We start from the raw sequence: 15,508 nt of genomic DNA on the forward strand, positions 1-15,508 counted from the left end.
ATGCAGACATAACCACAGGGGCCTACGGACTTCAAGCTAATGAGTAAGATACCCCCCTTTATTGGTATACGACAGATAAACTGATTAGAGTTACTTTCTGAAACAACCTTAGGAATAAAGGAAGAGGATGTCCACAAGGTAACAAGAACAGATATGGAGGTCTCCAAGAAATGGTTTGAAGTTAAAATTCTGAAGTGACTGCTACTAGAAAGCAAGTTTTCCAAGATAAAATCTTAAGCTTGCCTGTGCAAGCTAGTTAAAGAGGAGACTAAGTAAATACCTTCGTGGAAATTAGAAATGGCTTCTACGTGAACCCTGATCATGGAAAAGCTAGAACCAACATCAAAGAGAGAGACAATAATTAGCAGAAATGAAGGGACTTGGGCTGAAAAGGGATCTAAGCCACAGTGAATAGTACATAAGGAAAACATTTTGAAATAATGAATATTGCAAATGAGATAAAAGAACCAGAGGTAGGATCTTTAGAAAAGGAAAGAAGTAAATAGAAATAAATGGAATTTGTGGAAACAAAAGATGCACAATAATGTTCAGGAGAAGGAGTGAGGTTTAGCAGAAGGCAGAAACTGAATGATTTAAGTAAAGTTCAAGTAAATGCATAATTATTAAAAAGAAAACATATAAAGCATGAAAATGATGGAAATATTAATTTGCTTTAATTTTTCTTCTATTAATGTGTATGACTTAACATATCTCATATGGCTACTTTATATGATCTGGCCTGAGGCACACCCCACATAAGATGTGGGTGTCTTGGGGAGAGATGTTGTGACCACAGTAACCAGGCCCATCCATAAAGTGGATATGGATAGGTTTAGCAAAGGTTCATGCAATTCCAAAGGCAAGGGGAAAGAATGACATAGGCCACTTGTTCCCAAAGTCTGCGCCACGGCTTCCTCACAGGGGCGCCGTGAACTAAAAAGCTTAGCCACAAAATAAACTGCAAACTAGTAAGCTTATTAGTTCACGGTTTATTTTGCGGCCGCTTATACTAGATAAAAGATTTTTGTAAATTTAGTGAAGAGTGAACCTCTTAAATTGCCTTTATCAGCATTCAGAAGAATTTTGTCTGCTTATACAATAATGCCAGTGTAAATCTGCCTATCCAAAATTCATGCTGATAGGGAATATCATTTCATATTTTTGAATGTAGGTAGACAACTGAGAATAAACAAACTTTTCATAAGGGATGAAAAAACGTAAACTAGACTGAAATCACTGGAGTAGGAGGGGTTAGCAAATTTTGAGAAGGGATTAACTTATGGACACAGCCAGAATATCACCTGTTAACACGTTCAATGCAAATGCATAATTGGAGTACATCAGTCCCCGTGCTGCAGAATCGGCCTATCAAGGGGGCACTTTTTAATTAGCATATTAATAGACCACGTGGAAGTTCACTGTGCTGTCTTTGATTCGAACATTGTAAAATTTAGTAGTGCTGGAATTTTGTTTGTAGGTGTAATTGGGGGCTGTAGTAGCATAATCTCAATATGGCAGAAACAGAAATAAGTAAGGAACTGTTAAATGTATTGTGTAGATGTAATGTGGTTTGAAACGTGCCTTGAATGTACTTACTGTAGGTAAGATTGTGGCAAAAGTAGTCTGCACATATATTAGGAAATGTTAGTGTTGGGATTATGGGGACCACAAAGAAATGTTTGTCAATGTGGTGTAGTTTCTGTGTTGTAACTTTTTTCTGGCTATCAACGGGTACCGTGATGCAGGAAAAAATATTTGGTTACCAGACCCACGCTGCTCAAACGTCCTGTGACCCCCCCCCCCCATCTGTGTCTCTGGCTGGGGTTGGTTAAAGAGAAGATTTTTTTTGTCGTAGGTTTTCTTGTGTCAGCGTCTTTTAAGTCTAATAGGGATGTCGTCCTGTCAAACTGTTGCCTTAACACTGTTAGTATTTATTCAAGATATTGGGACAGACATCCAAAAACGGGCTCCTTTTTTGTCAAGAAACATGAGTTTGTAATGGCATTGCAAAGTCATTTGTTAAGTTGCACCATTTCATGTGAGGGGAAAAGAATTGCAGTCAGTGCAAAATCCGCCAAAGTACGTTCCGGTACTAGGCAGCTCACTACTGCTTCTCTACCCCCCCATCCCCTTACAAAAAATCAAAGCTACTTTGCATGCATTAACGTTTCAAAGTATGGTTCAATCACGTGAAATTGAATTACTATTTATTTTGCTTTAAATACTGCTAAAGTTTATGTTCAAGACTTGGATTCAACACTGCACCTTTATAAAAAAAAAAAAAAAAAAAGCAGAGTTTCTCCCATTATAGTCCCCTTTTCCATGCTGCTCAGCTGATAAGTATTGTGTAATTTTCATTAAAGTTCGTGCCGCTTTGGGAGTGGCTGATTGACATCACATCAGGAATAAAAGCTGCAGGTGAGGCTTTGTTCACTTATAGCCCAGCCCTTAACTTCAAGTCATGAAGTTAAGGACAATGGTACACACGACCTGCAAGCAACCTAAGTGCTCAATGAGACGAGAGAGTGCAGCCTATCCCCCTCCCCCAAGCCAGGGACTCACTACTGTGCCATTTCCATACAATATATTTATTTACCCAATCCATACCTCTCAACCTCGTATGCCTTGATTCCATATAAGTGACATTGTGTTATTACAGACAGATAACAGTTGTGGCATAAGGACTAGGCTAGGACAGGCAAACAGCTGTGTTAAATAAAAGGATTTCTGGAAAATCATTGCAAAAAGAGAGGGAGTAATAACTTCCTCTCTTTTTGCAATGGTTGTCCGGAAATCCTTTTATTTAACACAGCTAATTGCCAAAGCGGCTGCAAAATAAACCACAAACTCATAAGATGTAACTAAGCTTACTAGTTTGCGGTTTATTTTGCGGCCGCTTAGGCAATTGGCTGTGTTAAATAAAGGGATTTCCGGACAACCATTGCAAAAAGACAGGGAGTTATTAAACCAAAGCTCATAGGTCTATGACTACATTTTTCAAGTACCAATAGACTCATTGTTCATGGAGTTAATTGACAAGTTACTTTCAGAACACAGACAACTTTATTTTCATAATTTCTTCTGGCGGCAAATTCCATGTGGTGCAAGCAATTTGATTAATGCATTTTCCCAAAGAGCAAGTTGTGAAGATAGGGCTAATTACTAATAAAAATGTTTTTTTTAATAACTGAGTATGAATAACAGAATTCATGCAGTAATCCAAAAGGAAGCTTGCTTTCAGATTAAAGGGGAGCCTCTTAACTTTTTGGATGGATATGCAATAATATTTGTCTTTTATGGTAGATGGACAAATACAAGTAGTTTGTTTTTAGTCATCTACAATGTGGAAGTATTGAGAAGAATTAAATGCAAACATCCAAAACGCTAAGAAGTCAAGAATATAACAGAATGGTAAGAGGAACAATATGCCTTCTCTGCCTCTGTACATCCAACCAAATGATGGGGAAGCAGCAGTCAACCCATCTCCATCCAGATCTTCCAGTTAGCTTGCAATATATAGTTTCAGATAGCATACCAATACTGCTTTCCAGCCCGGTGAGTGAACAAAGGCAAAGTACACAGTCAGACAGTTCAAGAACTGACAGGACCCCAAGAGAGGTGATAAGAAAAAACAAAGTTAATTAATGACTCTTAAAAGCAAAAGAATAGAAAATCCCAAAATGAAAAATAAAGCATAAAAACAACTTTTAAAATAATTATGGACATTTTCTACTCTGTATGAATACAGGGTTTTCATCACGCAAGTCAAGATTATTAACTTCCTAGAAAAAATATTCTATTTCCTATTTAGCTATTTTGCAAAGTATACTTGTTAGAATTTGGCAGGAGGGGGCTCCTTGGGAAAACCTGGATTCAACAAAGGAGCAGAGAATCGAAAAAGTCTGGGAACCACTGACATAGGCTGCAATCTCCTTTAGAGCCATGGTTCTGCTAACATCCTTATCTGGTGAATAAGGCAAGCTCCACTCGGTCTTTTTAAGCAGTGGGGAAGTTAGGCAGAAGAACTGATGTCTGCCTGCATCTAATTCCAACATATAAGTAATTCTACTGTAGGACTGATCCTTAGGGAGATCATCACTGACTTTCAAACCAAGCAAATATAATATAAATTATCGACAGTGCTGATAAAAAAATTCTGAGTGCATAGTACATATTTTTATCCATCTGTTAGTACTTATACATAAGAATATGACTAATAAACCTAAGAGCAGTTTGAATGAAAACCCATTATAAATGTAATCTACAACACTTAGTGGTCTAACCTTATATCCGATCTTTAGGTCTTCACACTCATGTGAACATCCACTCAGTTTCCTGTTCAGGCATTCATTTACAAAGCAATTGAGTTCATCTGAGCCATCACCACAATCATTGTTGTTGTCGCAGAGCAGTGTTTCGTTCACACAGTTCCCATTCTTGCACATGTAAGAGGAGTCATTGCACTTTTTCTCTACATTAGAAATAAAAATTAAATTGAGAAATATACATTTGCTAGCCTTCACTTATCACAGTCTAGTATAAATTAACTTTATAAGAGTCGCATGTTTATTTTGCATAGCATGTTTCTATCCATCTACTCACCAGAGTCTGCACAATGTGGGTTTTTGGGAGCCTCATCAGACTGATCATGGCAGTCAAATTCACCATCACATTCCCACTGGCTGTTGCTGAGGCATCTACCGTTAGCACATCTAAACTCATGTGGTCCACAAGTTGGATATTCTGAAACCAAATGGAAAAAAGCAATCAAATATTGCCTTATACAGTACAATATAACATACAACCTGAAAAGTACACTCAATTGGGGCTTCCAAGATAGCTGCACAATGATCACTTCAGCTCTCTCAATGAGAAAACAGAAACTGAGAAAAGGGAGTGGCATTGAAAATGTTTTGGTATAATTGTTACTAGCTAGTAAATATACTACCTGGATGCCAGCAAAGAAAAATTTGAAAAACCTCAAAGAAAATCAACCAGAAAAGGTGAAGAGAAAGCACCATTTGGGAACGATTCTGCAACTGTTCAGCAAAATACAGTTCAAGCTTCAGCTTTGATTCAAGAGATGGCTTCTAGTAATTTACAGGAAAAAAAAATCAAATTACTGAGAGGTTATTAAAATACATGCAACTTTGAAGGAATATATCAATTCAAAGGCTGGAAAAAAAAACAGAAAAAGCTTTAACTAGCCATTCAGATGAACTGACAAAACTGCAAACATCAGAAAAAGCTGGGTGATTATGATGTTTCTCAAGAAGAATGGTTTCAAGAAATTGTACAGTTAGAAGATAGAGCATGCAGAGAAAACCTGTAATTTTCTGCTGTTTCAGGGAAACTGGAAGGATCAGACTAATTTTACAAAAGTAAAAAATAAGCAACTGGACTGTGTGTTCCACAGCAGGACTGGTTAATTGACAGAGCATACTGTGTATGCACCAAACCTGGCCATGTGAAAGCAGCCAAGACCTATACTAGTGAAGATGCAATCACATCAGCAGAAAGATTTGCACCTGACAAAACTGTGGTAGAAGGGCAAAGTATTAAAACAATGGAGATGATTGTAGAAAATCATTACTGGCTGTACACCAAGCAGAAGAGAAGCAAGTTTATTTCAGCAATCATGAAATGTTGAGAGGTTGGTGAAAATGTCAAGCTGCTGTAGCCAACTGTCTTGAGTGTTTTTTCTCTGATGGATTAAAGGTCATTTTTGAAACAAAACAAGCAAAGGAGGAAATAAAGTTTATCCAACAAAAAGTGAGTCAGCAAGCAGAAGGTGACTCTGCTTCTCAATCTTCTGACAACAAAGCTCATAAGCAGACTTTGACAGGGAAATATTTTCCAATGTTACAAAGGAAAATGGTTGAGACACAGGAAAAAAACAAAAAACAAAGGAGTTGACTAGGAGACTCAGCAGTGCCTTGGACTTGAGCCAGAGTTTGATGTTGGGAGATGGAGATGAACAGGAACTCCCAACTCTGAAATTACTGAATAAATGGATCTATAAAGCATCTTATCACATTTGTGAAATATGATTTTGCAAGAAAAAGTGGCTGAAAAACACAGGACTACTGTTGACTTTGTTAAACTTGTGGGTGCACTGTAAAACATATATCCCACTTTATATCATTACTGTTTAGAAGGACATCAAAAGGGGAACGAAGTTAAAAATTTTTGTTCTTATTACTATTTGTATAAAATTTGTATAAAACATTTCATGTTAAAAACTGCAAGTCACATCAAACAGTTTTCTGCAGTGTGCAGTCAGAGGTATTTTAAATGTGGGGGTGAGTCACCAGCGACTGTTGCATGTGTTAAAGATATTAAAGTAATTTTTTTTTAGTTGCAAGACATATAGGTTTTACAGTACAACAACAGAAAAATATTGGACAAAAGCAAGTTTAATGTTGACATGCTGTAATCTTGGGCTTCTAGGGTGGGGGTGGGGTGTAAAATTGCAACAATTGTGTTATATGTAGAATTAGAATAGTTTCTGTTCTTATTTTACAAGGGTGAATGTCTAGATTACTACCTTTGGCAATAGCTGTAAACCGCTATTTTGTAAGCATGTAGATTTTAAAAAATAAGACATAATGATGAAAGCCACGAAAATGCTAAGCGTCTTACAACTGCAAAGATATTAGCTTGTGTGTTTTCCACTGGCAAATGTTCAGTGGAGTCAACATGTCTGCAGCTGAGGGCAACTGTGCATTTTTTCTTACTGGAATGTACAAAACTCATTGTTGAGTACATTTCTATGGAGACAAGATTAAAAGGTACAATGGCAAATTCAGTGAAAAGTTGAGCTTCAAATTATGGGAAGTGAATAGGAAGTACCAACCTCCCTAGCAGTCTTAATACTTTAATGCAGTTTACAGAGCAGTGTACAGTTTAATATTGTTTAAACACAGTCAGTGCATGTCTTCTTAGGGCTGAAAAGTTAGTCTTCTGAAAGCATGTAAGATGTTTTTCATATGTGGGAGGGAAAGAGAGAGAAGAAAAGAACAGAGAGCAATCATTGTAAGTAGGAGCAGAGGCTGTAGCATGTGCTTTAGCATAGATAACCTTAATTTTAGGTTAGATAATGTCTATAAGTGCAGCCGTCACTTTGGAGCAACTGTTCCCTTCTGACCAGTTAAACTTCATGTTTTGAAGATATACACAGTTTTGTGCATTTCTCCCAGCTAATACAGAATGGGGGTGTTTCGAACTTAGTTTTTTTTGTTTGAGGGTTTTCATTAAAACAAAAAGTCTTGAAAAATGTGAAATAGGTTCAATTGAAGATAAAAAATAACTGCACAAAAGATCAATCTGCCAAATATTAATATATGCATGTAACACAAAAGTTGGAAATACGCATTCAAAAAACTGTCCCATATAAAAGGTGGGAACAATAGATTTTTACCATGATGGCTATGCTGCCCATATTTATCTGGAAGGTAAATGGCCTTACAAGTATAGATAAAAAGGGAGAGTACTGAATTATATTAAGAAATGCAGAGTGCAAACAGCAATGCTGTAGGACACACATTTGGAAAGACAGGAGCATGTGAATTTGACAATGTGAGGATTTCAGAATGGATATTCAGTAGAATATCAGGGACAGAGTAAAATGAGTACTTATACTAATTTCTAGAGGGGGGCTTCAATAATGATAGACGATTAGATTTGTAGTAGTAAAGGGCTACTGGCAAGGGACGATGATTACAAAGGCATGTATTTATATTCCACCAAAAACTGCTAATACTGAACATAACATTTTGGGAGAAATAATCCACTTTCAGCAGGGAATATTGTTTAAGGGTGGGGACTGGAATTTGATTTGCAATAATGATGGTGTAGCGGGGGGACCTAAAAAGGACAATAAAACAAAAATAGGTTAGATTTCTGAAGAAATTTATAAAAAATATTTGGTATGGAAGATGTGAATTCAGTAGTAGGAACTCAAACAGAATTTACATATTAGTCCCCAAGGTACAATAACTGAACCAGATTAAATAGAAATTATGTTTCACAGAACTTCTTTATTCGAGTGAAAGCTTCAACACACATCCAATATCCATTTCTAATCATGCACCAATAAAGATAAAAATGCAGGATAATGAAGTAAAAAAAAAAAGGACACTGGAGCTTTCTCACTTACATGATAAAAGAAGAATTTAAGGAATAGGTTGTGGAAATTATTTGAGAGTTATTAGGGAAGAAATGGGTACCCTGAGGCAGTGTAGCTACTGCCTCATGTTCACCGACAACCCTCTACTCCTAGTCCACACAAACTCAACATGTGAGAGATGCAACTATATTAAGAACCTTGAATCCATGCTCTCTCACACACCAGTCATTACATATGACAATGAGCAGGTTGTTAGGATGCACACCTCACCTCCTACTTCACCCAAGCCAACATCACACATACCTACATATGCAGAGGTCCTCACTAGAAACATACCCAAACACCAGAGACCTCCCAAACACAAATGCAAGCACACTGCACATAATACATCCTCTGCAGAAAACACTACATATAGCCCACACACCAGTGTCTCACTTGACAAGTCCTTAAGGCAAACAACAAAACCAAACATATTAGTCATAGGTGATTCCATCGTGAGACAAACAGATGTCCCTCTCACCAAGCTGGATAAGGAGAAGGTCATGGTCAGCTGTCTGTCAGGTGTCAGGATGCGCGATATCACACATGCACTCAAGTCTCTCAACAACAGGTACTGTTATGACTCTGTCATAGTCCATGGTGGTGTGAACGACTTGAGATGTACCTCTCTGGACTATATGAAGAGAGACAAGACTGAGCTCTTGGACTGTGTGTTTCAGGCAGTTATGTCCCTAGCCTTAAGCAGCATTTTACCTTCACCTGACTTCAATAATTGTCTTAGTTTCTGATGTCATTCTTAGGGGATCCAGTATCTGTTAGCCTGGGATGACACGATCGACAGACCTGGATGCTTTGCCAGAGAAGGTCTTTATCCATCACCTCTGGGATTTCGGCTACTAAGGCCCGGCCACCTCCTTAGTGCGTTTTTTAGGCAGTGTCTCAAGGACAAAATTCCCGATACAAAAACTCGATCTAAAAACAACATCAAGGTTATGCTGCTAAACACTAGGAGTCTTAACATGAAACTGCACTCACTGGAAGCAGCCCTCACCTTGGAAGACACAGGCTTTTGTGTAGTCATGGAAACCTGGTTCAAGGCTGTGGAGAAAACCTCAGCCATACCAGGTTATACCTCCTTTCACATGTTCAAACCACAAACTGAAGGTGTGAAAACTAAAGGAGGCAGTGTATCAATATTTATTAAACATACATGCACGTCTAAATTATTTAAACACTACGATTCCCTGGAGATGCTTCAGGTGCAATTAAGTGTTGGCAGGACACCTATTCAAGTCATTGCCAGCTACAGAACTTCCTCCATGAATCAGAACACCCACACTGTCTACTTGGATTTACTCGAGTCTATTAAGGTACATCCAAACACCATGGCTTTGGGTGACTAACTATCCATCCATTGACTGGGTAAACTACTCCTGCTCAAACTCATTTGCCCAAAGGTTCCTCAACTTCGTTGAATCTACTGTCATGGACCAGCTGGTTGACACCCCACAATGGGTGCCAACATCCTGGATCTGGTGTTTACCAATATGGGGGACCACTGTAGCACCCCCACTGGGAAGTCTTCCCTGGTGAGACATGACCACAAATCAGCCTCATTTGAAGTATCACACCTGCCCCCCCCAACAGCAACTAAACTAAAAAACTTCTCCAAAGCAGATTATAACCTCTTATGGCATTGTATAAATAGCTTCACTGATCCTCCCCCCTCAGATGGAATTGGCAACTATGCAGAGTTTTACACCAATGCTTTATACAAACACCTGTAAAACTGCATTGACTCGGCTGTACCTGACAAGACCAAAACAAGCTCCTCAAGGAAGACCAAACCTGCCTAGTGGGCAACTGCCATTAACAGGCTTTACAATAAGAGGAAGAAATTGCTATCTAAGAGTAAGAGGGAGTGAGCCCTAAACTGGAAACACTGTCTCTTCAGCTTAAACAAGTGAATAAGGCTTCTTGTGAAGTCCTCCAAAGCAAACTATGAATCCAAATTAGCTTCCTCAACTAAAGACAACCATACGACGTTCTTCAGTTACATCTGTAATCTAAAAGGAAAAGCCCAGATTTGTGCCAAACTGGTAGTTAATGATACCACATATATTGAGCCTGTAGACATAGCTAACATGTTGGCAGACAGGTTCTGTGAAAACTTCACTCCATTGTCCCTGCCATACATACCCTATGACATCCCTACCACCTTGTCCCCTACCTTGCATCTCTAAAGAACAGGTTGTAAAAGCCCTAAGGCCAAAAGCACAGCATCTATGGGACATAACAACATTCCAGGCTGTGTCCTACATGGGCTCCAACAAGAATTAGCTACACTACTGGGTACTCTTTTCAATCATAGTCCAAGCACAGGTTTCATCCCAACTGAACAGAAAATGTCCAGCATTATTCCCTTGCACAAAGGTGGTGCTTCCACTGACCCCAGGAACTGCAGACCTATTCACCTGACTAGCCTTATCTGCAAGGCCATGGAGCAAATCATCATGGACCTTACCAACAAAGAAATAAGTAATCTCTAAACACTTGACCCTACTCAGTCTGGATATGTAAAAGGGTGATCATGCCTGTTAAAACCTGATGAACTTATTTGAGACAGTCACCAAGGCCCTGGACGAGGGGAAATCTGTGCATACAGCCTACCTAGACTTAGCCAAAGCATTTAACACTATCCCTCATTCACTCATTATTGACAAACTCACCCATATCACTTCTTAAAGACAGAAGTGGCAAACTTCATGACATCCATGCATTCATGACATCAATGCAGATGGACAACAGAGGTACGACTGCTGAATCCTACACAAATGCACTTTATAAGCACTTACACGAGTACATGGATCATGCTGTCCCTAATAGAACCAAGATGCTATCCTCCAAAAAAAGGAAGCCAATTTGGTGGTCCTCTGCCATAAACAAACTCTACAACAGAAGAAAGAAACTGTTGCAAAAAAAAGAGTAAAATCCCATGACTGGAGGAACTCCCTGGTCAACCTCAGTAAGGAGCCGAGATCCCTCATAAAATCCTCCAAAGCTAGTTACGAAAACAAAATTGCCACTGACTCTAAAGACAACCACAAAGCATTCTATAGCTATGTCAAGAATCTCAATGGCAACACTCAGATCTGCTCTGAGTGACAGCACAATGGCACTAAATATACAGAACCAAGTGATATTGCCAACATCCTGGCAGATAGGTTCAGTGCTAACTTTACCCCCCTCTCACCTCCTAGAAGGCCCATCTCTATACCAGAAGAATGCAATGTTCCTGTAATCACAGCTGCACAGGTAAAAAAAGCACTCTCCAAAGCCAAGAGCACAGCATCCATGGGACCTGACAATATCCCAGGCTGCGTTCTACATGAACTACAGAATGAACTGGCACCCGGGGAGAAAAGCTCCAAAACATATGGTAGAGAAAACTAATAGTAATAATATTAACAATATTAATAATGTTTGATATGTCAGAATGTAAAATAAAAAAGCAATTAATTATGGAACAGACAAGATGTACAGTTTCAAAACAGTGTTTGATTATTGATTTCCTAGGATTTAATACCACAGCTGCTAATAGGAGATGTACAATAAAACATTAGCCAAATGGAAATAAACAGTAGCTATGGGAATTGAGCTAGATAGGACAAGGAGCAGTTATAAGAGATATAGATAGGGAGCAAGTAGACTTGGCCAGTAGTATGGCAGGAGCAGAGCCAATTATTTGCTAGATGTTCTTTTAGGAGATGCTTGAACTCATGATAGTTAGGGTTTTTTGTTATGGGTTGAGGAAGAGTCTTCCAAAGCTTGGCAATTTTACAGAAGTAGAGAGAGGTCCCTTGAGTGTTGTGGGGTTGGGTAATATTTAACATTAATTTGTCTGAGGACTTAAGTAATCTGTGATTTATATTAGAGTGGATTAGGTTAGCAAGTGCAGGGCAGTCATTGGGTTGGTGAATTATTTTGTGGGCTATGGTCAGTTGATTGAGTGTTAAAAGGTTTGGGAATTCTAGCCAGTTGAGTTTGGGGAGTACTGAGCAGTGGTGGGTTCTGTATGGGTGGGCCTGTAGTGAACCTAGTGATTTTATTATAGCAGGATTCTAGACTATTCAGAACTGTTTGTAGGTTAGTAAATATTTGGGATCCATAGAGGAGGGTGGAAAGCAGTTGTGAGTGGGCAGTGGCTAGTCTGGCACTTTCTGTAAGGTATGGTTTGGCTTTATATAGGGTGCCTAGTTTGATGTGGACTTTTCTGAAGGTGAGGGTGATGTGGATATCAAATCTTAGGGCATCATCTAGGTTCCCTATTACATGATCGAGGATGCATTCGTTCAAATGCGTTTTGATCGAACTTGAAAGCACGAAACGGCAAAATACAGAAAACTGCATATAAGTGAATTCTTTCCCTGGGAAAGAAATTGCTTGGCTGCCTTCGTTATTTTGCCGTTTTCGTCACTGTAGTGCGATCTCGGAGTTGGTATATTTAAGTGGGGGGGGGTCACAGCCCCCTACATTGGGAGGGGAGTGTGGGGCAAAGCCCACCGCTTTATGTAATGTTTTAAAGTTTTTTTCTTCTTCTTTGGAAAGAATTGCTGTTCTAAGTGTTCGGAATTGTAAGCTTTCGCTTACATGGGGTCGATAAATCAGCTTTCACTTTTTTAAGCATTCGCTGATTTAATATAGACCCATGATCTATTGTGACATCTAGAATTTTAGTTTGACTTGTGGGTTGTATTTTGGTGCTGTTTGAGGAAGATATTGTTAGAGGGAACTGACATGTTTTGGGTTTTTTGTTTCTGAAAACTACTGTCTTGGCTTTGTTAGGCTTAGTATGAGTTGATGTTCAGTGAGGTATTTTTCTATATCCTGAAAAGATATTTGCATTTTTGTTTGTAGTTCTTGGGGAGTGGTGGCTGAGCAAACAATTGTGGAATCATTGTACTGAACAATGGAGGCTAGTTGGGTTGTAGAGCTGAGATAATTTGTAAATACTGTAAAGAGAAGGAAGCCCAAGAACGGAACCTTGAGGTACTCCAACAGAGATGGTGAGAAGGGGGAAAAGGGAGTTTTCCCATTTGGTAGACTTGCTGACAGTTAGATAGATAGCTATGGAACCATGACAGGGCAGTTGAACTAAGGCCATAAGATGACAGTTCATACAAACACATTACGGTTGTAAGACATACAGGCTTAACACTGCAACAAGATATAAAGGCTGGATGGAAACCAAGTTAAAGTTCACATAATATTGTGAAATTGGGCTGCCTAGGTGGGGGGTGGATTGTAAACATGAACTGATCATATTATATGTAGAATCAAGATAATTTCACAGTTTATACATGAGGGGACATTCAGATTAATCTCCTTGGCTTAAGGTAAAGATGAGGGCTTTTTAAAGCAAACAGGTCTGAAAAAATATGACAAAGTGAACACAGACACAAAGTGGCAAGTTTCTTGCATTTACAAAGTTAATGGCTTGTTTTTTCCATTAGCAAATGTTCTCACTGTGAAACAAAAAGTATACAGGTGCAGATAGTTGGCCAGGAGTAGTCTGTACATTGTGCTCTGTGTGAAATTTATAACAATTCTTTCATTCAACTGCATAGTTTTTAATAATTTTTTCTCATTGCTAACTACTACTTCTTGGCTATGTGTCTATAGGTACAGGCAATTAATCTTACAGGGGTACTGAACACTCTGTTGATAGAAATGTGACATTTTAAATGCCCAGTAACAAAACAGTTTAGGAAAAAAGTTTGAAACTGTAGGAAGTGACTAAGAAGTAGCAGCCTCTCCCGCAGCCTTAGTGCCTTAATGTTTTTAAACAAATAATGCACAATTCAGTTTATTTAAAGGTAGTCAGTGCACTTTTTCTAGGGCTAAAAAAGTTAGTACTTAACTGAAGGCATGCAAGCTGGTTTTCATATCTGGGAAGGGAAAAGAGATAAGAAAAAAAAAAACTGCCAGCAATCTAACCTTAATGTCCGAGGTCTACAATGTTGGAGGGTATAGCTGTCAATTTGGAGAAACTGCTCTTATCTGGAGGGTCACATTTCACGTTGATGTATAATCACTGACATATCAACTGGTAAGGCTTCTACTGCCACCATCTGCCAAGGAATATACAATGCTCAGGGTATTAAATGCAGTACAGTCTGTATACCATCCAGGCAGGACCCACAAGTCCCACATCTGGCACATGTTATCTCTCTCAGCATTTCATGCAGTGACATTGCACACACTGCCATTCAGAGGCCAGAAAGGTCCAGTCCTATGAACATAGCTAGCAAATCATTCACAACTTTACTTGGTGTGTGTTGCAGGTGATGCTGGACATGCCTTCCAGCTGTGGTTGACAACCCCATCCACAGCCCATGGCATGCAATACTACACTGTCAAAAATATGTATCATCATTAAACCTGTATTTTGACTTCTGAAGACTCCCTGTCTGGATACATCTAGTCATGCAATGAAACAAACTCCACAGATCTGCAGCAAGATATTTGTGGACTGTGCCATGCTACATAATATGCTGCTATGAAAAAATGTTAAAATAAGGATACCCTGAGCTGCAGCAGAACAGTCATCATCAGAGGAAGTCTGCAGTAGGCCCTCATATGAAGCACCGGTGGGAGCAATACATCATGACAATGGCAAAGAGGAAGTTTCAGGTTCAGAACTGCTGTGACAAAACAATCACAGAGCACAGCTGATGCATGCATTCATAAACAAAACGATTCTATGCATTACAATGCACTGAATGGCCATGCTGTGCATTGGACATTACCATGCTCACAATGGCCAGAGGGGATGGGCAAGGCACAGTCATCATTTGCACAGGCAGAGGACACATGACAGAGGGCAGTAATGATAACATAGGTGGTGCTAAGGTAAGCAAGTGCAGGAGGATGGGGTTGTGGGGTTGCCAAGTATCACTTCTTCCACTGAAGGGTGAAAGCTTTCAATGGCTGGGTGTATCATGTGACCCTTCAATGTCAGGACTGCGGGGAGTTGTCCAAGAGATGGTGTGACAGGTGCACATGCACATGGGAATGATGGCATTGCTCAACTGTAGTATTATGGCACTATGATGTTAGCTACTGTGCTATGTCTGGCATAGGTAGGTGTTAAAAACAAGAAAAATAATCCAAGAAATTTGAGAGTCTGAAGAAGTCTGAATGTGAACAGGCAAAAGCGCTCACTCTGTGTGCAGTAAAGTGCTGGTTTAAAGGAATGACACAGTGGATTTCAGATTTTTTCTTCTTTTTATTTTATTTTTCAAGTCTGGTGCAAGGCATTTGTTCATTCTGTTTTTATTTTTAAAGGTAGGTACTACTCAAGAAAAGCTACGGAGGAGT

At 39.1% G+C, this 15,508-nt stretch overlaps 1 protein-coding gene across 1 annotated transcript in view; it reads right to left on the reverse strand.

Moving 5' to 3' along the window:
• LRP1 (LDL receptor related protein 1) overlaps window positions 1-15,508 on the reverse strand; it is a 2,772,300-nt gene that overhangs the window by 755,741 nt on the left and 2,001,051 nt on the right. The window contains exons 54-55 of the mRNA XM_044083629.1: window positions 4,603-4,743; window positions 4,284-4,471 (exon numbers count right to left, since the gene is read on the reverse strand). Coding sequence (XP_043939564.1) covers window positions 4,284-4,471; window positions 4,603-4,743 — 329 coding nt within the window. The remainder of the gene's footprint in view (window positions 1-4,283; window positions 4,472-4,602; window positions 4,744-15,508) is intronic.

This window comes from Protopterus annectens, chromosome 9.part0 (genome assembly GCF_019279795.1).
Source record: "Protopterus annectens isolate FY-2018-M chromosome 9.part0, PAN1.0, whole genome shotgun sequence".
Taxonomy (NCBI): domain Eukaryota; kingdom Metazoa; phylum Chordata; order Ceratodontiformes; family Protopteridae; genus Protopterus; species Protopterus annectens.